At 35.9% G+C, this 26,215-nt stretch overlaps 1 protein-coding gene across 2 annotated transcripts in view; it reads right to left on the bottom strand.

Moving 5' to 3' along the window:
• Positions 1–26,215, bottom strand: part of ugcg (UDP-glucose ceramide glucosyltransferase) — a 58,482-nt gene that overhangs the window by 18,227 nt on the left and 14,040 nt on the right. The window contains exons 2-3 of one of the 2 annotated variants that reach the window (XM_073913984.1): positions 25,379–25,571; positions 1,632–1,817 (exon numbers count right to left, since the gene is read on the bottom strand). Coding sequence is in view for 1 of the 2 variants with exons in the window: in NM_001024207.2 (NP_001019378.1) it covers positions 1,632–1,734; positions 25,430–25,571 (245 nt within the window). In the remaining variant the exon portion in view is untranslated. 2 annotated transcript variants of the gene reach the window in all.

Genomic DNA, 26,215 nt, shown 5'->3' with positions numbered 1-26,215 from the left:
GATACCTTGGTACGAACCATGCAGTTTTGTCATGTTAAGCAGACAAACACTAAACAATTTAGAGATTTAACTGGCATAAATGTGTTAGTGTTTCCGGTTTATAGTGTACGTTACGTGGGGGCTGTTTACAATTTTTTCAGACAAAAACTGTACTTTTTAAAAAAAAAAAAGCTGAAAAACACATAAAAATGAAAAGTTTAGTGTAAAAACAAATGACAATGGCAACATACGGGTGAATTAGGGAGGTGTAGATTAAAGGCAGGCACTGACAAACACGCAACAATGTCAGAGTGTGTGTTGTTGCTCAAGTGTTTGCAGACGCTTCATCAGCAAAATGTAGATTTACATCACATTACAACCAAAACACATCATACACACTGTACACACTTTGCTAGCTAGCATCCGTTACACTCTCCCCCCTAAACCTCACTCCCATCCTGGACGAGACACCGCGTGTAACCCACAGGTTCTACTGCACCCAACCCGGTCAGAGCAGGGATCGAACCAACGATTCTTTGTATGGGAGTCTGTTGCTCTAACAAAGAGGCTAAACACCACGGTCTATAGAGTCTATAGCTAGAGCTCCTTTAGAGGTCAGAGGTGGTTTACCTGCATAGCACTTCACTAGCTGGCCTTCATCATACTCACCCCTAAACCTCACTCCCATCCCAGACGAGCAGCATGTGTAACCCACCGGTCCTACTGCATCCAACCCAGTCTGAGCAAAAATCGAATTGGTTATTCTTTGTATGAAAGTCAGTTGCTTGAACAAGGAGGCTAAAGATTAAGCCCTCTAGCTTCTGTCACTAGAACAACTTTAGAGGTTAGAAGAGCGGTGTTTACCCACACAGCACTTCGCTAGCTGGATAAATGTAATCAATCTTTTTGCACTTTAAAACGGTCACAATATTGCAGCACCAAAAAAGATTGTGCTCATTTACATACATCATGTGACATATCATGACAGACCAACTCACAATTCTTACTCTTACATTTTATTCCTCAGAAATGCAAGATTATATCACACAGCGTATAAGAATTGTGATATAAAAGGCTGCATTATGAAAGAAAACATTTCTGCGTGTTTTTTTGTAATGCCCATTTAACATAACTGCTCATCTACCACAAGAACTTCAAAAAGCCTCTTCATAAATAATAAACCAAGACATTCAGCACACTTTCAATCCCCTGATTGGCTGTTGTGCTAAACAACTCAGAAAGGTTTAAAACAAAACACCCTCGCAGACGTCGCATGTTTTCTAACATGGCTTCAGGTTGACACAAAGCATCTCTGGCACATCCCTGACTGCGTGTTCTGTAACAGATCTGGCTAAAGGCAGTAGGCCGGATAACAGGACCCACGAGAGACACCCGCCCCAGTCACCAGCTGTTCCTAATGAGCAAGAATCAATATCCATTCCAAGAGCTACATTTGCATATACACAGCTGAGTTGCAGGTCGTCTCGTTCCTCCTTCGAGACTCTGGCTTTTCCCAGCACACGACTAAACAAAGCGTCAAGGAAAGACGAGCCCACAAGGGACAAGAAATGTTCCTCGGGACGACGCTGGCTGATTTTTTTCTATTACTGGTTTCATTTAACATGACAAGATATTATCGTCAAAGAACTTACCTATAAATAACCTGGCATCGACATTGGGATATTTGCCCAGCAGCTTTTTACATACATCGATGGCTGGATCGTCGTGGTCTTGAACACAGAGCAGGATTTCATACTGTGGAGAAAATGAAAAAAAAAAGATTGTTTTGAGCGACTCTGTTCATTTGAGTTATTAGGGGACAATAATACACTTTGAGACTGAGGTAAAGTGAAAAACAGTTCATATTCTACGGTTTTATTTAATTCAGCACAACCTCTCGATTGGTTTATAGTTGTGTAGAAGAAATACACTGCCCGACAGAAGTCTTGTCGTCTATACAAGTTATAGTAACAACAAATAAAAACTTGACTTCTGGTTGATTATTTGGTATCAGAAGTTGCTTATATGAAAGGCAAAGGACTCTAGATTACGCTTATTTTACCAAAATAAAATCATGCCTTTAATAATTATTTGATAATAATTTGTAATTATTAATTAGGACAGTAAGATCTGACTTTGCTTAGACAAAAATCTTGCCACTTAACAGAAATATTGTACAGTATAGAATATAAAGTGCAGTGGAAAAAGAATGAATATAGTGTATGACTCCCATGAGTTTGGACGACTGCATCCATACATCTCTACAATGAATCAAATAACTTATTAAAGTCATCTGGATAAAAATATATTTTATTTTATTTTATATATATATATATATATATATATATATATATATATATATATATATATATATATATATATATATATATATATATATATATAATTAAAATTTTTTTAATGAAAATCAATTTTGTTCTACTTTATATAGAAGCTTGTTATCAGGGCTGCACAATATCGTTTCAGCATTGTTATTGCAATGAGTGCATCCACAATAGTCCATCACAGGATATGCAATGTTGAGTTGGGATTACAGTTTATTACAATCAGAGCAGAGTTTAATTATAATAGAGTAAAAGTTCATCAGCTGCTTGTGTTTTTAAAGAGACAATTCATCCAAAAGTTAAACATTACTCACTATTTTCATTTCACCCTTCACTTGTTTCAAACGTTTTAGTTTTTTTTTATGTTGAACAAAAAAAGAAGATATTTTAATCCATCAACCATTGAACCATTTAATTCATGAATCCATTGAAACAAGTGAGGGGTGAGTAAATAAAATTTTTCAATGAACATTAATAATTCAGAGTTCAAAACATCCGGCCATCAGAACTTATAACGCTTGTAACTTTATTAAAAATTGTATTGTATATAATAGCACTAGCTATAATTCAATGTCTGTATCTGAATACATGTTAGACTCTCCATAAAACTATAATTCACATTTATCTTTGCTATATTGTATTTATCTACGCTCGTTAGTTATTTGTTATATATTATTCGAGATTCACTCCCCTACAAAATCACCAAAATCAATCTTGAATGAAGAACTCTTTCCAAATAAAGCAGTATTCACATCACAGAAATACAAAATATTGCAATGGCAGATTTTTTCAATATGGTGCAGCCCTACTAGTTATTGTGCAAAAAAACGTTGTTTTGGTTGGAAGCAATGTTCACATGAAACCATTTATACAATGAAGTAAAAACCCAGAATGACACTACACTGAAAGTAGCACTAAATGAGAAATAGGCTGCAAACAGGATTAACCAAAAATAAACTGCAAAAAAGAAATGAAACGTGTCCTCTATAAACCATTAGAGAATTCAAAAGAGCCACAAGCCCTTCTGAGAAATCACTCGATTTTCTATTGATCTGAATGCTCAGCACTTCACTACCGACTTTACGGGTAAAAGAAAAGCGTGGCAGACCACAAAACAAAGGCTGTGTGGAACCACTGTTTGAGGCTTTTAGTCGCACCAGTCCCTCCAGCAACCCTCATAATACTGCACCGCGACCTGTGTTTCCATGACTGTGGCACCGGACGCCAAGCTCCAAGACAAAGAGCCTTTTCTGTGTGTCCAGAGAAGCGGGCAAGCGACAGAGTACCCAGAGCGGGTCAAACTGAAAGACTGAGAGGATTTGATTCAGTCTCGGAGCAGCCCCTTTAATTTGGACGCCGAGCAGAGAATGATGTACTGTGCTGAGATCAGCCTTATGCATCTGTTCTGGCTGAGAGACAAAACATCAGGTTCTGACACAACAAAACAGATGACACTCTAGCGTCAGAGAGAGAGAGAGATGGAAAAGAAGGGGAAATCCAAGTGGGCTGTGTGTCATGCTTTTAGGTCACATTACTTTTGGGGGTGAATGGAAGTGCTTGTGTTTAAAGGATGGTAGACCATCAAAGTTTCCATCCAAATAAATTTGCTAGTGTGATTTTACATACATAGAAAGCATGTTAAATACAAGTAAGTTTTTTCTTTAATGCTTCCATTAAAGTTTTGTGAAGATAATAAGCGTTAAATAATATTAATGCAAACAGCATACTTGTTACAAGCTTAATAAGGCTAAGTATTTTGGAGCTATTCTGTGATGCTTTAATTGATTTTTTTTTAATATGTGATTGATTCTGGTTTTAAATATGCAAGATTTTTGGTGTATGAATTGTTACACTCAATGACTTATAAAGGAATTCTATATTAGCTCGTTTACAAGATGAAAGATAAGCCTCTGGTGTCTCCAGAATGTGTCTGTAAAGTTTCAGCTCAAAATACCCATCAGATAATTTTATATACCCTCCAGAGTTTGTTCATTTGGTGTCTGAATACAGCATGGTGTCTGAATTGTAGCATGTGGTTTTTAATGCAAATGAGCTGCTTATGTTTATCCACCGTTTCTACATAAGTGTCTTACATCAGATAAACAGCAGTCAGTGATAGAGACAGACACAGATGAAGCTGAAATACAGCTCATTAATCAAAAGCACCAAGTGTTTGTGTATTTGTGGTCTAATTTTTTCAAGCCTTTCTGAAATTATGAGTGACACACAAATGCCATTTTCAGAACACACACACACACACACACACACACACACACACACACACACACACACACACACACACACACACACACACACACACACACACACACACACACACACACACACACACACACACACATTATAGTTTACTGACATAATGCGGCCATGGTGATTTTAGTAAACATGAATTAGCTTTTTCACTGTCTTTATCACAAACAGGCTCTGTTTTAAAAACATTTTAAACTTATAAAACTTTTATTTATTAAGGTTATAAATATATATGTGTATACATGTTATTATAGAAACATGGCACCTGTCAATCAATTCGGTGGATGGGAAAAACAGAACTTCTATGTCACTTTGCTGTGAGTTTCAGTCACTGGGATACAATATAAATTTGGCTTAAAAAGGTATAATAATGTTGCAATAAAAAAAATTAAACCATTACTTAGAATAGAAATTCTTTTTTTTTATGTTTGAAAATCTGGTATACTCTAAAAAAGATTTTTTGCCTCTTTTTGCCTTCATTGACTCTCAGCATTTACATTAATATTTATGGGGCAAAGACGAGCATCAAAAGCTTTTCCTGTACATTAGTATGCATCACATTTAGTGTTTTTTTTTTTCATGATCAATAATTTCTGCTTGCCATTCACATTTCCTCTGATTCACAGATGACACTGACTAAAATATGTAAACATATTTAAATATTTAAACCATTAAAATTATATTGCAGCCCAACAGTAGCCATTTATTGTCATTTTAAACCATTATACTGTCTGTCACTACCTTTCAAACTACTCCGTTTTACCTAATTGCCATTTTGTCAACAATTTGCTTGTTTTTAATCATTTAAAAGTATTATTAAATTTAGGATGATCACTTTTTACTATTTTTAAATGCATAGCAGAATGAGCAAATTGACCACTTTTACATAATTCGGTCAAGCTCTAATAGATTTCAGCATGCTTTGCTTGGCGTATGGCAGTGTTTCTCAACCATGTTCCTGGAGGACCACCAGCCCTAAACATGTTCCATGTCTCCTTAACCAAACACATCTAATTCAGATCATCAGCTCATTAGCAGAGACTGAAAGACCTGTAATAGGTGTGACAAAGGAGACATCCAAAACATGCAGTGCTTGTGGTCCCCCAGGAACGTGGTTGAGAAACAATGGCGTAGAATGTGTTGTGGGGATTCATGAACAACAACTGGGCTTTGGGCCACTACATCGAATTATTTCTTCTCATGCAGTGTGTCACAATGAATGACAACCAATGCAAACAAAGTGTAGCATGTTTATTTATGTTTTAAATGCCACAAATATTCTTAAAGAGAGTCAAATTAACTGAAATATGGCAAAGTGCAAATCCTTTTTGCAATTAAAAAGACTAACTGTTTCACTCTCAGACCAACTCAAAGTGGTAATAGAGAAAAAGGAGGTGTGCAGTTCCCACATTCACTACAGTAATTACACTATGAAAGGCAGAGGTCAATGCTGGCCATTTTTCTGACCTCTACTGTCAGTCACAATCAGCATTTCTGGCATTAAGAAGCCCAGAGCTTATGTCGCTCCTGGCATTATTAATTTAGAGGTCTGTGCGTCTATTCCAGGAAGCTTAATTGCAAAAAAAAAAAAAAAAAAGGGGGAAAAAAACCCAGTTCTTTTTTTTTTTCTCAAAGGAAAGCCAAGCAGGGAGTGGATTGGTTTGAATGTAAATACCAGGCAGGCAACAATATACTACATTTTAGGTGTGTCCATTTCACTGAAAACACAGACCAAACAAATACTGAGCTGGGTAAACCACCATGACACACACAGTAATCCTGCCTGCTGCAACACAAAATGAAATCAGAGGCTGGCAAACAACAATCGACTCCAGCTGCCCATATAGTAGGAAAAACATGTCCTTAAAAGCATGAATCTGATCATGAGTGGATCTGAATGTTGGGGGTGGAAGCAGATGATGTTTATTTGCTTAAGGAAAAAAAAACAGTAGATGGCATTTATCAGCACACTGACAAGAGCACACAGGGCAAAAGTTTTCAGGAAATGGTTTGATGAGAGATTAACTCAACAAATAATGCTCATGGTACAAATTACGAGATAAACATGACCTAAATGACTGTTCAAGTGTGCAGCATGTTAAGCCAAAACTGAAAGAATTAGCAGTGACAAAAGCGAGTAGTGTTGTCATCTTGTGTTGACCAAGTCTGGGCCATAGAGATGCGAACAAATATAACTCTGTTTTTCAATTCCAAGAACGCAGAGAACGGACTTGTGTTCTTGTTGACCGTTCTTGAAAAGTTACCTCGGGAAAATGAACTTGCAAGAACACAGAACATGTCCTGTGAGATATTAGATGCGTTCGTCCTGATGGTGACATGACCTTCACACATTTTAATGGGAAGTTTAAACATTACAGCATTCAAACAACGATTTACTGTCTTTCTTCCTTTTAAATATATATAACATGCAGAAGCCTTACAAAGATACTTTGCACATTAGAAATAAAACAAATTTGTTAAAAACAAATAATTGATGGAAATGCCAAGATGTGCAACCATTTTGAAAATGCGCATAAAAAAAAAAAAAAACTTACAGCTGAGTAGGTTAAACTTTTTATTCAATAAGAAGAGATGTGCATAAACTATGAGAAAACACTTCTACTGAATAAATTCCAGTATATGCATTAAAAGACATGTGATTTAAAGTGTTATGTTATTAAGTTTATGTTATAAATGTTATTATTATGTTATGATAAAAAAGGTGTGTGAATGGACAAACCAGCAGGCTGATCTGAATTGTGGTTTTGGTCATCTAAAACAGAGGTTCCCAAACTTTTTTTTATTTAGGGATCCACCTAGGCAATTAATTCAATCTCATGACCCACCATAATATTTTATTATGGAAAAATGGGTAAAAAATGTATTCATTCAAAGCAGTCAAAAATATATGGTGTGCGGCTTTTTGGATTTTTCGATTCGTTATGCACAACATGAGGCTCAAAGAGCTTTCTGTGGGATGCTGGCTGTAACTGTGATAATTTTTTGTTGATACTCTCCTTTTTTAGAAGAGAATATGATCAACCTTTGTTGACATATGCAGAATGTTTTTTCGTCAGGTGGCGGTTAAGTTTTAACGGTTTCATGCTAGCACTGTCAAGCTTTTCTAAGCCTAAAAGAAAATGCAGGACTTCTTCACCCCCCCTGCAACTCTGCCGGCAATAAAACTAAGATTGAGGTAGGACTGATCATATTTTCTGTGTGGCTCCTTTTTAGATTTGGTTTGATATGATGACGTATCAAAAGTCTGCGGCACTTTGAGTTTAAAAAACTATTCCATCTTTGCAAACACTTTGCAGCTGCGGTCATAAATGCTGCACGCTACTGACGTAGACACCGATTCAGCTCATGTGTTTTAACCTAAATGATTCATTTAAAAAACAGAATCGCCTCTAAAGAGTTGTTCGCTCATTATGGTACTGGTTTTGATTCAACACAATGTAAATATAGCTGCAGCTAAGTAACGTTGCACGTCCCACCTTTCCTCACTGTGCGACCCACAGCTTGAAAACCCCTGATCTAAAATGTCTTAACCGTTCAGTATTCTTGTCATTATATTACTAATTACCTCCTGAACCGTTAAGAGCATTTTCGCTCTGCGTCTCACACCTTCAAACGCCACCATGTGTTCATTGAGTTTTGCAACAAGGACTGCTTAATGCATATTGTGAAACAGCTATAGATTACAGCCATGTGCACACTAAAACATTTTTGTTGTTGTTGTGGTTTAAAAACACTTATTTTTCACTTCATTTTAAGCTTCCATCCACACAGAGATGCCACTTTTAATTAATAAAAACAATAGTGTTGAAACTGCTTTCCAAAGTAGATAAATTTGAAAATTTGAATTGTGTGGTGCAATGCACACTATAAAACCATGTTTTTTTGTCATGTGGTCAATTCAGCTAAAATGGTGGAGGACAATGTACAGCAGCTGTTTCGGATGCTTTCAACGTTGTTAAAGATTAATGTCAGTTTGCACATTCTCCAAATTGCTTTTCTTCAAAGGACACGGAATGTTCACTCAGTGCTGTTGTTTTGCCATTTCTCAGAGTCTCAGAGTATGTTCTCACTTGCATTTGCAACCTTATACTCCTGTGTAACTTGCAGCTACTACTGTCCCCCCCCACTGTCTGCCCATTTTTAAAACTCTGTGCTTTTCCACAACATTTTAAATTGCTGGAAAGATAATAAATGCCAGGCTTAAATGGTGCAGCTCAAAGCATCTTACATCTAAAGGCTGATTTATACTTCTGCGTTGAGTGATTGGTGTGACCCACAGCGTCTGCCTTACGTGTAGTTGTGCATTTTCTGTTTGTGTTGCTCTGCAATACAAAATAACACTTCTAAAAACGCTAACTAGCAGTATAGGTTTTTGTGTTCCTCTGAGTTGAGTTTCTTTGTGGGTGTTTTGTTATTTTCCGAACGCTACGAGTAGCTAAAGCTCACTTATTTAGAGGCGGGAACCGGCATTTTTGCAGCAACTTTATTTATAAAGGTAAACATAAAACGAAAGTTTCCATCTGGACTCACGGGACTTGTAAACATTCACTCCATTGGGCTCACGGCTCTCAACACTTTTTTTGACAAAGTTTGTCACCGATACCGAGCTGACCAATCACAAAGCTTGCGCTACGTGTCAGCACGGAGAGGGCTGGGATGACTAAAAAGCAAATCAAAATGTGCATTGCAATTAATTGGACAGGTTTTGTAAAAGCAATGCTATATAAAAACGTTTTGCAAAAAAAAAAAAAAAGGTTTTTTTTTATTCCAAAGCAAATGTCAGCAAATTTATTTTTATTTCTCAAAAATTAATTTTCGCTTTTTGCGATTTTTGGAGATTTGCAATACTTTGTTTTTTGTTTTCAAAACTTTTTTTATTTTGCAAGTATATATGGCCCTAGATTGACTCCATACCTTTTTACTGTAAAAAATAATTGCAAATGGTGAGAAAAACTTATCAATCTGATTTGAAGCTTTTGACATAAACTTGCACAACAACCTAGATGCTTTAATTAGCATTCATATGAACATCACATTCAGATTCACCAATCAGGATAATTTCATTCAGACTGAAAAAAAAGATATCCATGTAAACAAAGCCACTGATATCACAAATATGCTAACATGAGTTTTAGGATTGTACAAGTTGAAAGGCCAGCATATAAGAGAGGTATGAAGTGTAAAACTAGATTACTCAGAATTTAGCTTTAAAAAGACCCAAGGATGTCTAGTTTGAAAATCCTTTAAGTTACTAGCTGTCAGCTGCTCCTGTGATGTCATTAAGTACGCTCTACAGAAAGAGATTGTAAATTTGATAAAGCATCGGCTCTTAACAGCTGAACATCTGGCCCTCATGAAATCCAGATCCAGATCACATTCCACAGTGTCGTGTGCGTCATTTCAGAAATTCCTAGAAGATGAACTCACTGTCACGTTTGCAAATATTCAATACATTTATTTTTTTTTATTCTGCAGCAACACTGACTGAAAAAAAAAAACGTGAAAAAAAAACGTGTTACATTTTGCAGGATGCAAACCTGGCTAAATATGTGTTAAACTGAGATAAGACTAATAAGCTTGCAATGGTGTTTCATATGTTAAAGCATAAGCAATCATAATCAGCCAAAATAAAACAAGACTAACTTTAATCTAAAAAGATTCTCTCCTGGCCTGAAATCTGAAACGCCAAGAGAGATGAAGATCCCAAACAATTTCATTTGCTAAAAGCCTACTTTTTTTTGTGCAACAAACTCTTTTAATTTTTTAATATTAAAATGTATTCATTGGTGATTGGTTAACATTCGAGATATGTGTTTTATTAATAGCGGTATCCCAAGGAAAGAAAGTGTTTTATGGCTGTTAATTCTATGGGTGTAAAGTGAAATATACAAAGTCAGAATTATTAGGCCTTCCAAATTACACATTAAAGGGGTGGTCCACTACGGTATCATATTTAAACTTTAGTTAATGTGTATTGTAGCTGTGTGACTTTCATCTTACTTTCATATCTGAAAGTAAGATGCTCTGAATGTAAGACATTGGGTTTTTCAGAGTTAGCTTAGCAAAACCTACAGCGAACAAAGTTTGGGGACAAAAAAAAAAATAAAATACCTCCGGGCTAGTGAGATCATAAACATTGTAATGTTTTATCAAAGTAAGCTAAAACGCTGTCCAAACACTGCTATCCACTGCTATCAAAATGCTGTCCAAACACTAGAGCTCATTCTGTTTCTGTTTTTGGGCTTCTAAAGGACACGATACAAAGAGAGAAGTGCTTACAGTTTATTTTTAAGTATGTTCCAGTGAATTATACAAAAATATATAGCTAGCATTTGACAAAGGACAGCTTCCAGAATCTCTCCCAGTTCAGTGCTGGATTTTGCTAAAAACTCCTCGAAGGAGCAGCTCCAACCATAATAGATGACAATGTGGATTGTGAGCCACAAACTGTGAGTATTTACTGTAGCACAGTTTCTAGTGTTAACACTATGTTGTAGCAAGGACGTAGCAAGGACGTAAACAATGATGTAAACAGAGGGAAATGCTGTTTGGTACCGTTAGCAATTTAGCTACAAACTCATATTTATCCGTCAAATCCCTGTAAACAGCCACATCTCTGATAATGAACTCGCAAAATATATGAGAATTTTTCATATTATTTATAACACAGGCTTATAATCCGAATACATTTAGAAGACACTTGACAGACATTATTTAAGAAAACAGGGATGAGGTTCAGCTGTGTCCTGTGTCTTTTTATGTCTAATTCATGCTCAATCTGATACGGCAAACAGCTACTCTGACACAGTATTTATACAACGCCAAAGCACATGCTAGTAAAGGCGTGACGCTTTTCCTGGTGATGTAGACCCGATCTTTGAATCATAGCACATTATGTAAGCTGACCTCAGATGAACTAGGAAATATGACAGCCATTTTCATGTTAGCTGAGTAGCTGTATATAATCAAAGTAAGATAAATGAAAAAATAACATGATTTTTTGCAAATGAAGCATGAGCAAACATTGCTTTGCATGTTTTAAACTCAACCAAGCCTTAAAAATACACTCTGGACCACAACTTTAAAAGGAAATTGTTCATAATTGGTTAAATGATTTTTTAATTAATCACCAATTTTTAGTCAGGTGAAATGTCTGTTTGTTTGTTTTTGACCTGGTAGACGATTAAATTTTTAAATGCACAAGTTAAATGAAGTTAAACAATGCCATTATTCCTCTGCCTTTGACCATGTTTAGGCAAGAAATACTAATGGTTGCTTTTGACACTCAGTAAATGATAAGAATGAGTGAGGACGAGCTGCGATAGAGATTTGAAAATAGCTGACATGCTCCAACCGATACAATCTGACTCACAAAATTCACTGCTTGTTTCTTGGCAAATTATCCAGAAATGCTGACAATTCAGACCTGCATAATGACCGTCATGCTTACTGTAGACTCACAATCCTTGTAGGGATATCTAACACATATGATCACCGCAAAAGCAGAGTCAAAAATAAATATAAACAGCAATTCTGTGTTATTCCTGCGATGACTAGGGAATGCTTGGAAAGAAAAAGTCACTTTCAAAGTTGTCATTTTTGTTAAAAGCAATTGATTATTTTACTCATTATATATCATTCACAGTCAAGATTTTAAGTATTAGAATGATTCATTTGTACAGTACATCAAACTTTTCCTTTAAACAAAGCTAGAATCCAAGGAAGATTTTACTTTGTCTTGTAATTGCATATGGCAAGAGCTTTATGCCATCTGCTTAAAAGAGAGAAGCTATTTATCCTCTCTATAGAGAAATTAAATATGCATTTGCACTTGCTTTGATCTAATTAGGCCTGAATTAAAGAACTGGAGAAAACTTCCACAGAGCAAATGTTTTCAGTAATGTTAATGTAACTGGTTTTTGTGGTTAAGAAAAGAGATCTTACTTTACGAGTAGATGCGAGATGCAGAATGAAGATATTAAGGTGAGCCACTTTATATCTTCATTCTGCATCTCGCATCTACTCGTAATACTTGAGCGTCTTACTAACTGATTTAGCAGATAAGCCAATAATTTTTTTTCAGGTTACAACCACTAAAAACAAGTATTACATAGACAACCTATTATAAATATGCATAAGTAACCTATTAAGTGCAAAAAAAACATAAATAATTTAATGCTACATATAAATGTGGGCATCACAACACCATGTGATCAATTGATATTCATTTTGAGATTGGACTAAAATTACATTTAACAGTTGTTTTTTTTTTTTTTACAAATATTACATAATAATGCAATCTTCAACATAAAAAGTATGAACAAGCTCCAATATAGACCTAGTGTGATATCAATAAATTCATACATAAGATTGACTTGGAATCCAACTGGCGTCAATAAATAAAGCATAATGCATACCATGCAGAGGTCTCTAAGAAATTTATAGCTTGGAACAAAGATAAAGTAACCCTATTTGTTTAAATTGCAACAATAGGTGGTTTCAATTTTAGTGCAGACAATTAGGCAAATTGCTGGTTTTCAATGCTAGACTAAATGCCTGGAACATCTTAGATCACTTGATTAGCTTTTTCCTCTTAAGTAGATGCTTTTAAAAACAATGTTTGCTGGAAAAAGCCCATGGAATAGGGAAAACACTTCTCCATCATAGCAAACAGAAACAGCAGCCAGAAGGAGGACTCAACATCTGTGCTGCTCAAACAGCTGTGTGGTGGAAAATAGAGCAGAATGCCTCATCTGCACATCTATGTCTGAATGCAGTGCACCACTGCAGAAATAATGCACCCCATCATTTACGTTCACGTCACTCTGAAATCTGTTGATTGGAGCATATAAAAAGTGATGAAGGTTTATCCACCTCTAACAACACTAGAGATGACATTAAACTGTGATCAGTAGAATAAACTAGAGAAGAAGAAATGAACATCAACCTTCATTCACATGGGAGACACTTGGAAAGCCAACTGATTAATGTTCTATTTTTGCAGCCGTAATTGTTAGCTAAAGTTATCAGGGTTTCTATAAGTTTCACCAAGTCAAATTTAAGACTTTAAGACCTTTTTAAGACCATGAAGCATTAAATTTCAGATGTATGCAGGGCTAAAAGGATTTTTTTAATGGTCCAGCAGAAAAAAAAGTACGTGCCTTATCAAAAAACAAATTCTAATTAATTATTTTTTAGCCACATATTTAAAATGAAGTGTCAAAACTAGCAGACCTAGTTGTACACATACATTTTTTCAATATAACTTAAAACAGACTGTATAAATATTATTTAGCTAAAAGTTGTATTAAGATGCATTGTTGGTGATTGGATGAGTGTTGGATCGATTGGGTAGCTTTTATAAAAGAAAACTAAGACCTGTTTAAATCAATTTAAGACCTACAAGACAATATTTCAGTGAATTTAAGACTTTAAGGCATAAATTGTTCTTTTCGAAATGTAAGACATTTTAAGACTTTAAGAATCATATACCCTTAGTTAGATATAGCACACTATCAACTAGGGCTGCACAATACTAGGTAAACATGCAGTATTTCTCTAGAGAATTTTTGAGTAAAATTCCTTGCGCTATAAAATTCAATCTAAATTTTTTTGTTTTTTTTAGATGAGCAAAAACGCAAGTTAGTGAGTAAAATTTAAAAAAAACTTATAAACATTTTTCTTTCATTTAATAAAAGGGGGTTACCGAAACCATTTGGTTCTTTTTACAGGGTTAAGTACTTGTGTACAACAAACTGTTCAGGTTTTATTTAATTTTTTTCCTCAATGATTTGACACAGAAATGAGTGTTTGGAGTGTTTTGGTGTCTGACTGGAATATGTGATCCAACAATATGTACTGCTCAGCTCATGAATGCTATTAAATCAACATGTTCTTGCTCTATAACATAGGCATAATGCATAATGTCAGAATACCCATATTTAACAGTCGACTAAGGCCCAATACTAATTTTTCTTATCAAATTCTCCGTAGCTTGAAGGAGTAGGGCTAAGGGGAATGGCTAGATAATCCTCAAAAGAGAGATTTTTAGGGCCACACTTGAAACCAAGGGGTAAGAAAATTTCCCAGAACCGCATAAAAGATATGCAAATAAAGCAGGGTTTCCATTCAACGAGTCAAAGCGAACAAAATCGTCACTTCCTGTTTAACTGGCGCCAAATATCAACAGTAAAAACTGAATTTGCTGCAGAAGGAGAAGCTGCATCAATCTTTTCTTCATTTATTAAATGACTTGCGCCTCAGAAGGCAATCCTGACACACAGTGAACACGCGGTATCGTTTGAAGGTGTCAGACGTGGAGCACAGACGCTTTTGATTCTAGAGGTCAATAATAAAATGATAACACTAATACTGAGGTAGTTAAGGCGTTTTAGAATGACCAAAACAACAGTTCAGATGGTTTACAGTGTGCTCACCCTGCAGGTTTGTCCGTTTACACACATTTGCATCATCACATGATCTCTTATCACACAACCTTTTTTATTGCGCATACTAAAATTTATTCGGCAAAAGTGTTTCCATCGAAGTTTATGTGCATCTTTTCTTTTAGAATAAAAAGTTTATCTAACTCCGTTATGCACATAAGTTTTTTATGCGCATTTTTAAAAATGTATGCGCATGTTGGCGTTTCCATCTACCGCTTTTTTATGCGCATAAAAATAGGTGGACGGAAACATAGCTAATGGCTGCACAGCTGCACCCGGAAGACAGGACAACAAACAAGCACATGTTTTTAATACATAAACGTTGTTCGTGTTTTACCGTCATGCTTTAAAATATAAAATAAAATAAAAATAAAAAAATGCTAAATTTGGCTATCTATAATCCATACTAATAACTTCTGTATAGTAGTCCCACAAAATTCTGACACTCGAATACCCTGTCAGAAAAGTCTAGTGGTTGGGAATGAGCTTTTTACAGTGTCTGCTATAAGGTTAATGTTGTTTTCTTGTGTTTACCTAGATGAATATGGCCAATATGTAAATGCTCAGTACAGTTACGATCTTATTGTCACATTATTTCATTATGATAACATGATATATGCCTTCAGTGATTTCCTGAAGATAAATTACAAAAATAACGCAACTGGAATAACTACAGCAGTCGCCATCATCTGATCTCATATGAAGCATGAGGTCACGATGACATATGATGACGTGTACAGGTGCTGTAGTGCTGTCCTATTTCTTAGGGGTACATTTTGTAGGGGTCAGGGTACAAAAATAGAATTGGGATTGGGCCTAAGTGTCTAAAGTTAACAAATATGTTGGTGAAAGTATTAAAGAATTCAACCTGAAGTCAACCAGAAATGACTAAATTAAAGCTTTAACACTGAAATTAAAATAGTTATTCTCATGTCCCTGAGAATAACTTTTTAAACATACTGTAAACAGTAGATTATAAGACTGCCAATTTTATGCTGATGTATGGTATTTCTAAATGGTATTTAAGTGTTACAAAAGTTTTTTTTTTAATAAGTAACCGAAAAACCAAGAATCATGACCCCAGAACAGTGATATGAATTAAACAGTCTCACCCCTAATGACATTTAAACGTAGAAATACTATTAAAGGTAGTGGTTCAATAAATCATCTGCCATTTCACTATAAGATTTATTCATTTATTTTATTTTCAGTTTAGTCCCTTTGTTAATCTGGGGTCCCCACAGCTGAATGAACCGCCAACTTACCCTGAATGTTTTTTACGCAGCGGATGCCCTTTCAGCCACAACCAAATTCTGGGAAACATCCACAGACACTTATTAACACTCATACTCTACGAACACTTTAGCCTACCCAATTCACCTGTACTGCATGTCTTTGGACTTTGGGGGAAACCGGAGCACCCGGAGAAAAACCCACACGAACGCAGGGATAACATGCAAACTCCACACAGAAACGCTAACCGATCCAGCCGGGGCTCGAACCAGCAACATTCTTGCTGTGAGGCAACAGCACTACCTACTGCGCCACTGCGACACCTTCACGATAAGATAATAAACATTAATTTAACTTTATTGTCATCTGCCCAATATGAAAATGATCAATCGGATCTATTAAAGCCATTTTCATTGGTGCCTTCCACATGACACGACACACAGCAGATACACACTCTTTTATTTTGTTTTAGCTTAAGAATTGCAATTTGTAAATGATTTTGCACAAAGAAAGTTTAAGACCAGGGGTGCCCAGCCCTGTTCTTGAAAATCCACCTTCCTACAGAGTTCAGATGCAACCTTGATCAAACAAACCTGCCTTTAAGTACTAAGTGCTCCTTCAGATCCTACTTAGTTGGTTTAGTTGTGTTTGATCAAGGTTGGAGCTGAACTCTGCAGGAATGTAGATCTCCAAAAACAGGGTTAGCAGCCACCTGGTCTACGTGTTTCTTTGCAGTTTCCTTGTTTTTTGCAGTATTAAAATTAATTTCGGTAACACTTTATTTTAATGGTCCATTTGAGTTTTAGTAGACTACCTGCTTAATATCTGTTGATAATGCTCTTTTAACAGACATTTAACTGACTATAAGAAACTTTGCCAATTTACACTAATCCTAACCCCAATCTAACAGTCTACTTAAAATCTAATGAGAATTAGTTGCAATGTAACTTAAATTCAACAAACAGACCATGAAAATAAAGTGTGTTCTTGATTGGTTTGCCTTGTGTTTTTTTTTGTTATGGGTTTTAAAAAAATTCATATCAAGATTTGTGTACATCAACATATAAATATATCATTTAGCAGCTTCCAGAGAGATATCAGTATCAGCCAAAATTGTTCAGATCTATATTTACTCATTTAAAAAATAAAAAAATGACCTAAAACAAGCTAAAATTGTATGTCTTCATTGAAAACAGCTCTACAATTTACCCTGCTTTGCATTTTCAAAAGGACTGTCCAAGATTTTAACTGCAATTCAATCTAATAAGAAAATATGTTAAGATGAACCACAACAGAAAACTTTGTACTGATTAAATTACTTAATTTGCTTTGCATTTAATTTTTTTTATACTTGTATGAATGTTAAAGATGTTTTTCATCTTAGAGTCTCATCTCGCCTTCCATTTACAAAATGAATGAGAAAACACCAAAGCAGTTATGTGCAATAAAGGACTGCCTTCTGACTAGATTTAGATTCATAAATTGAATGCATTGCAGCTCTAATGATATTACTTGCTTTTTTTTTTAAATACAACAATATTAAGCCCTTCTCTCATCAAATGAGACTGCAGGAACTGGAGTCTCTGGTCTGCGCAAGTCATTATATTGCATGTCATACAACAGATCCATTTCATTTTTAATTTAGAAGCTCTGACAGATGGCTCACAACAGAGCACAATCATCCAATGGGAAATCAGTTATTTGGCGAAGCCGCTCCACCTGCGAAAGCACCTCATTAGAAAAGCATCAGTGATTTATCCAAAGCTTTGTGTTCAAGTCAGGATGCAAAATAGAAACACTGTAATTAGATGGTGTTGGTGCTCAGCAACAAAGATTAGTATGTATTATCAGGGGACGCACCCTGCGTGTTTCCATCACGTCTACGGTAACCACTGCATTATAGATGCACAGTTGCCATCTTTAGAAAATCCTGAAGGGTGAAACACATCGGTGTCATATCTGGTGAACAAAAACTTTTAGAAGATACACCAAAATGCTAAAAGGCAGGCTTTTGTTTCTTCATGTAAATATGATTTGCATAGTTTTGCAGTACAATGTGAGCAGAACATGTATTTTTTCAGAGACATTAGGATATAGTTTTACGTTTGAAAATGTTCAGAGCTTGAATCCCTAGTTGGGATGGGCTTCGTATGCATAAATTTGCCTGGAAAATGTGAACACCTATTCAAATTCCTGATGAGACAACGTATTCTCCAGTGCCTAAGGAATGCAAGACAGGAATGTCCTGCACACCAAAACATAAACTTTATTTGCATAAAAACAAAGCAGCATTACTTCTGGGAAATACGTTTCGAGCTTTGTTTTATGTTCATATTATCTTTAGCTTACAAAGTAGGTGGCTTGCAGCAATTGCCAAAGATTGAAGGCACAAACAACACAAAGTGCAAGTGTGAGTTGAGAAGACCACCCTGCACATGACACACAATCTGCAGCAAGGCTGAAAACAGCAAGAGTGCCATTACAACCATTATAGCATCTCCAAGAGCAGGCAATGATCCACCAACACTTGGTGGGATAACAACATTGTTCCTTTCATAAACGTAATGAGAGTTCCACAACACCACAGTCTCTACAGGAAGTCACACATTTAGCACTTAGCAAGAACACACACTCTGTTGCAATAGTGAATTTACCCACATCATTTCCCCACATTGATGTCCTTTTGAATATCACAAATGTAGGACAAAGTGATGAATAGCAACTATAAAATGGTATCTTGCACTCAACCAGCATGTAGCTCATTAACCTAAATATCTAAATAGCCAGTAAATCTAAATATTTAGGCATTCAGATGTAGTCGAGATGAAACGGAAGTTTAAAACTGAGCATCAGAATAGAGAAATTTGATTTAAATGAATTTGAATTTGACATGGCTGTTGGTACTATTTCAGAAACGCTGCCAATCTACTGGAATTTTCACAGGCATCTCTAGGGATTACTTTTTGATGCCAGAAATCAGAGAAGAGACTGACTGGGTTCAAGCTGATAGACAGACAACAGTATACAGATGTTTCTATCCACCTATATTTATGCACAATTTAGATTGTTGCATGGAAAATGGTTAATAGACGCACTAAATTGTGCGTTAACTTTAAAAATGCAGATTTAAAGCAAAAAACAAACATCTGAAATGTTTAGATTGTTCTAAAACAGCATGGCCAAAGACTCTGCCTTGAGAATCTGTGCTCCCAAAAAGCGGTCTTGCACCTTTAAAGATTTAAGACACCCTTGAGTACTGTTGAAAGTTTAACAAATTTGTGTGTGTTGAGCATCATTTAAGACAATATTAGCACCTGTTAGCTTTAATTGCAAGAAAAACTGGATAATTTTTTTTGTCAGCTAATTTCATCTTTTTTTTTTTAATAATTTATGGCGTGGGAACAAAATCGGTGATGTATCAGGAATTTCCTAGTGGAATGATGATACGATTATGATTATTCATAACGGAGTTCTCCTATCCTATAAGAAGACCCTGCTTCTTAATTATTCATGAGAGCAGATGCTCTCCATAGGCAAGGCAGACCTGCCAAGCTGTGAGATTGTGTCTGCATACAGAAAGCAGTATTTAGCCATTAATGAAGGGTCGTAATGTTGTCACAGGGTTTGTTGCATGTGTTTGCCCGCGATGCTCTCAGGGCTGATACAGCAAAGCTGTTGATTTGCAGCAAGCATTTTTGTCGAGAGAGCTGTACGAGAATTGGAGAATGGCAAACTTTGTCTTTTATCAGTGGAGTTTGTTATCATTCAGACACATTGCCTATGTGGTGCTGTGCTGTGTTCGTCCATGTTTAAAATCCTTCAGATTACCGGCAGGGTTAATGGTTGGAATAGACGGGGAAAGAGACCTGCTGCACTGCTATCCACTGTGTCTGCATTCAGACCCCGGGATTAAGGAGGTGATAAGTCCTCCTCATTTATAGTGTTTACATGATTATTTTTAGAATGATATAACAAATTGTGGTTATGTTAATATGAAGTTACGAATAACAAATGCAGCAGGGCATTAACTTACTGTTTATTTCTTTGCATTTTAACTTTGTAAACTCCAAAATCATGGGTTTCTTCACAGTTTGGGTATTATTTTGTGAGCCACCTGACAACAGTTGTTCGCTCTCCCTTTTTCCCCTGCTCTGTAGGCCACGCCCACTCCTCCCTCTGCTCGCTGCGTTCCATGCCCATTATGATGTTTTTTTTTTTTTAATTCTGAGGTAGACTTAAACTGAAAGAGGGGGATTTCATGACCTTTTAAAAGCCACTGCACTTTCATTAAGTTTCGTCTTCTGAGATGCAAGTAATTTATTCAATAAGGAAAAAAAAGCCCACATCGGCTTCTCCTAACACAGCAAATCTATTTTTTCTTTTTGATAGTTGGTGCCAGTTGATCAGGAAGCGATGATTTTGTTCTCTTTGACGCTGTGCTGTATTTCTCAAATATTTTTCACAATATTAACACTGTGCACATGCTGAAACTTGCATTAAATAATCATTCAGTACAACCGAGATCTGCAGAAGAGCATTTCTGAACACAACACATCAAATTTTGATGATCTTCAGCAGAAGAAAACCACTCTTGTCAGCTGATAAGAGCAAACAATTCACAAAGGCTCAACAAAACTGGACATTAGAAGACTGGTGAAAGGTCATCTGGTCTGAAGAATCTTGAATTCTGCTGGGACATGAGGATGGTCAGGCCAGAATATGGTCCTAATAACATGAAAACATGAATCCATCACGTCTTTCTCCAACAATTCAGGCAACTGGTGGTGTAATGAGGAACAAAAAGATTTTATTGGCACACTTTGGGCCATTTGAGTATGATTTGTTGACCACAGTCAAATGTGAGTGACTATGACAATCCCTTTATGACCACAGTGAACCCGATCTTGTGACGCTACTTATAGTAAGATAATGTGGCATGTCACAATGCTCAGATCATCTCAAGCTGGTTTCTTGATTATGAGAGTGAGCCTCTAAACTCAAATGACCTCCACAGATACCAGATATCAATCTAACAGAGCGCCTTTAGGAAGTGCTGGAACTGGAGATTCACATCATGGATGTAAAGATGTCATATCTCCAGCAACTGTGTAACAAATCTCTAAGCAATATTTCTAGCACTGTGAAGAATTAAGGCAATTCTAATGCCAAAAGGGTTACCCTGATTTTCATCAAACCATTTTTATTAGCTTTCCAAGACTTGAATTAATTCATTTAAATGGATAATCTAAATTCAAGGAAATGAATCAAATGTGTTGGAACTGAACTAAATAAAACACAGGATGTGTTGGATGAATTAGAGAGATGGGAAGCCATTGTAGAAGTCATGATGCCCCAAAATCTGACAAAACGGACATTACTGACTGTAGGTGGTTTTAACAGGATGTGTGCAAAAGCTAATGCGTATTCATACAGAAAGGGTATGAATAGTTTAAACAGGTCCAAAAACTAAGGTTCTGCCATATATGCCAGTGACGTAAAAAGATTTTTCAACTAAATTATTTGTTTACCAGCTCTCTCTTTTTGCAAAACAGGCAGTTTTTACTACTTTGTAATGTAACGTAATGTGTGTTTATCTAGCGCATTTAACATGTATGGGCATACATGTCAGATCCAGCACCTCTGAAATCTGATCAGGCAACTGATTTTTTGGATTTTTAATGACCAGAGAGAGTCAGGACCTTGGTTTAACATCTCATCCGAAAAAACAGCACTCACTGACAGTATAGCGTCCCCTTCACTATACTGGGGCATTAGGACCCACATAGGCCGCAGGTTGAGCGTCCCCTGCTGGTCTCATTAACACCACCTTCAACAGCAATCTAGTTTTCCCTGGTGGTCTCCCATCCAGGTACTGACCAGTCCTTTTTGTCTTTAGTGAGTAACCACCAGTCTTGGGCTGCAGGGTGATATGGATGTTGCAGTCACTAATAAGATTTACAAGACCATTCAAGAAAAAAAAAACTATTAATGTTATTGACTGCAAGCCAAACAGTCATTTATTATTTATTTATTGGAACTGATGATAGAAATTCCTTCTGCGCCAGTTGCCGTCTCTGCTTTTTAAAATCTTATTTTACTATTGTGTGTATCTGGGGATGCTATTTCTCTATTAAACACTCTCCTAAAAAGCAAGGGAGTTATGCTGCTCTCACTTTGAGGACATAAATAGAGAATCCCTCTCAAACTGTTAACTTTCACTTTAGGCCAAACAGTATTTACAAGAATAAACACCAATAGAGGCATTTTAACTCAAAACAATGTGCATTTGGCAGCAATACACTGCAATACACTCGCACAGTTTGAGAAGCCGATTTCTCTTGTTGCAGTCATCAGTTCATCATACACTGTGTGATGCTCGTGAACTCTAGGCGGATGTGGATCCACTGTTTAAAAACCTCATCCTGAAGCATGAAAACCGCAAGTCGATGATGTACTTTGCTATTAACATCTGTTCTCGCTATCCCACGAAATAATGTCCTTTGAAATGGCCAGATACGGACAACTTCATACACTTGTGTTTTATCAAAGTGCCATACATATGCACAATGAAACCTAAATTGACAGCAGGGCACATGATCCCACCATATACAAAAACAGAAGAAGTCTCTATAAAAAAAAATAAAAAATAAAAAAAAAAACTGACTGTAATTCTCACTACATTGCATTATCATTTCATTTTCTTGTCGGCTTAGTCCTTTTATTAATCTGGGGTCGCCACAGCGGAATGAACCACCAACTTATCCAGCAAGTTTTTACGCAGCGGATGCCCTTCCAGCTGCAACCCATTTTTGGGAAACATCCACACACACTCATACACTACGGACAATTTAGACTACCCAATTCACCTGTCCTGTACCGCATGTCTTTGGACTGTGGGGGAAACCGGAGCACCCGGAGGAAAGCCACGCGAAGGCAGGGAGAACATGCAAACTCCACACAGAAACGCCAACTGAGCCAAGGTTCGAACCAGCGACCTTCTTCCTGTAAGGCGACAGCACTACCTACTGCGGCCCTGCCTCGCCCTACATTGCATAATAATTCAAGAATTTACCTTTACAACTGGTGACTGACATTGCTAGAATACTCACCAGTTCTTCAGATTTACCTGCATTTAGCGCTTGGTGCGAGTTATTTTTAAATCCCGAGTATAAACAGCATCACATAGCTAAAACAAGTTCTACTTAACCACAATATTTAAGATTTAAAAGTGCAAAGTTACCCTTATGTTCCAGAGTTCCGACCTTAAATGTTATCATTGTTTTAAAATGCAGTGTTTGTCCTAGGTTTACATGGGAGTAGATGGGCAATTAAAATTGGTATTTTGAAATCAAAGCACACTTTTTCTGTTATATTTAGTTTGAATTCAAATGAAACAAATGGTTGAAAATCAATAGTGTGGCTACTTAAACACACATTGATGTAAATGATGCTAATTAGAGTATGTGTGAGATAAAGAGCACTTTCGATGATAGATATGTATATATGTATTTGTGGTACCTGTTAAAAGTCTTGCGGTCAACACAAGGCACATAGCTGTTAGTTCAAACAGGCCCTGGCTGAATACATGTTGCGATTATAGTGTCACACTTTATTCTAAGAGCAGCACTGTGGCTATAAGTGTGATTCATTGACATTATTTTTCGATTTCTATCTGGTTGATGCATCATATTTCTCTCACTGCTAGTGGGAGTATATATTCCATTAGGCCTGTTACAATATCTATTTTTGTCGTATGATACACCAAAATATATTGCGATAAACGATATTATTGTCATTTAAAGATCATTTTATGCCACTCATTATGCAATAATGACAATATAATAGCATCATAATGCAAGTACACTCTTCCAAAGAACACATCATATTTTATTCTAAAGAATATTTAATTTAATTATAGTAATTTAAACTATTTATTAATTGGGCATTGGAATCAGAATGGGAAAATGTATATCCTAAATCAGCGGTGCCCTAACATTTTCTTATGAACGGCCAAAAAGCAACCTTGATTGAGGCTAGTGGGCCAAAGGTAAATGTAGTTGCCATATATATATATATTACAAATTTATTCAATAATATTAAAAATAAATAGAAAACATTGCATTATATTAACTAATACGGCATAATTCTTTAACATTTTATAATGAACTTATTACAGTAAATACAAAAACAATCTCATTTATAACGGAATTGAGTTACACCTGTTTTTGCCTTAACAATGTCTTCTGCATTGTTCTCTATCTCTATCCAAAGTATATCAGTTTATTTACAACATTTAATTGAAACGACTATCTCCATGTTAAAGGCATTCGCCCCAATCGTCTCCATCCATTCTTAGATGGGATGGTGGGCCAAATCAAAGGTTACAATGGGACAACTTTGGCCCGCGGGCCCTACTTTGGGCATCTCTGTCCTAAGCAAATAAATAATAATGATCAATGTTAACAAAAACATGCAAAGTAAATGGAACTAGTAACAGATTCCAGATATAAATATATTATAGTGTTTGTTTTTAACTATACTAACACCTCCAGTAGAGATAAAGAGGTTGTGCAATCAGCTAAAAGTTGATTATATTGTTTTTTTTAATTGTATGGATGATTTATATTGCATCACCAAAAATGACTGATGTCATGGCCATGTGTTGTGCAATAAGTCGATATAGATTATTGTAAAAGGCCTATATTCCATATATCCAAAGAGTGATATACAAAAAGAAGACAAATGTCAATGTAGAGACAATTATGCTACGCCGTCATGTAAATAATCTAACATATTGTTATTTTGTTTAACAAAGAAAAGTATAGACCTGTACTGTAGCAAAGGAACATTAAATAACTTCTGTTGAGATCTGTTGCTATATAAAGAAAAAAAAGTAAAGCTTGACTTTCAAGAGTGCCAAATATAATGGGAGAAGAAACACTGAAATTAATTCTGGATGCTTTGGAATCCCAGACCTTAACATTTAGCCTAAAAACTGACAGAAACAACATCTCACAAAGTATTAGCAGGTTATATAGTGCAGGTCAGAATGAGTTAATTCTGGAAGTTTCAAACACGTATAAAAAAAACTTGGCTGTCAGCAGCAGCTCAAGCTACATCAAACAGCTTATAGGACGGTACCTTGGGATAGTCCAGTTCAAAAAATGTCTCGAGATTGTTTATTAGATTGGGGTCCACACCCTTGAGTGGCTTCAGCAGCGAAACACCAGCTAGTTTGCTGTATGGCACCTTGTCTGGGGTCTTCTTGTTGAGATGCAGACGGCTGAAAAGAGAAAATCATGAATGTCAGCTTTTTAAAATTACATTGTGCACTACATATAAAGAACTGGACATAATCTGCATGAAGAGGATGTTTATGTTCCTTTCTTTGCATGGGAATGTGAATTTCAGAGGTGATTTTTATGGGATGCCGGGAAGTATGGCTGCACAATATTGAAAAAAAAATTAATATTCATTCATTGATTTTTTTTTTTTTTCGGCTTAGTCCCTTTTATTAATCAGGGGTCACCACAGCGGAATGAACTGCTAAAATTTGATACTGCCATATTTAAAATATTCTGCAGCAAATTATTACGGTACACATACAATTTTACAAGATAGTTTGAATAGCTAAATTTGACAGTTTTCCACGGAGTTTAACAGTATTCAGTTAATACATTTAATAACCACAATGAAATTTTTTTTCCGTATTTTTCAAATATCTACAAATTCTTAGATCGATTAAAAATATTTTGTTTTTAACTTCAATAAAAAATAAGTCAAAATAAAAAGAGTTTTTCCTTAAAACAAGCAAAATGATCTGCCACTGGGATAAGTAAAAAATTCTTATTTCCGCTTTAAAATGTAGATATTTGGATTAGAAACAAGACAAAAATTCTAAGTGAGAAAGTTTTTTTTGTGTAAATT

The sequence above is a fragment of the Danio rerio genome, chromosome 10 (assembly GCF_049306965.1).
Source record: "Danio rerio strain Tuebingen ecotype United States chromosome 10, GRCz12tu, whole genome shotgun sequence".
NCBI lineage: Eukaryota > Metazoa > Chordata > Actinopteri > Cypriniformes > Danionidae > Danio > Danio rerio.
Note: the sequence above shows the minus strand (reverse complement) of the source record. Positions and strands in the feature narration are given on the sequence as shown.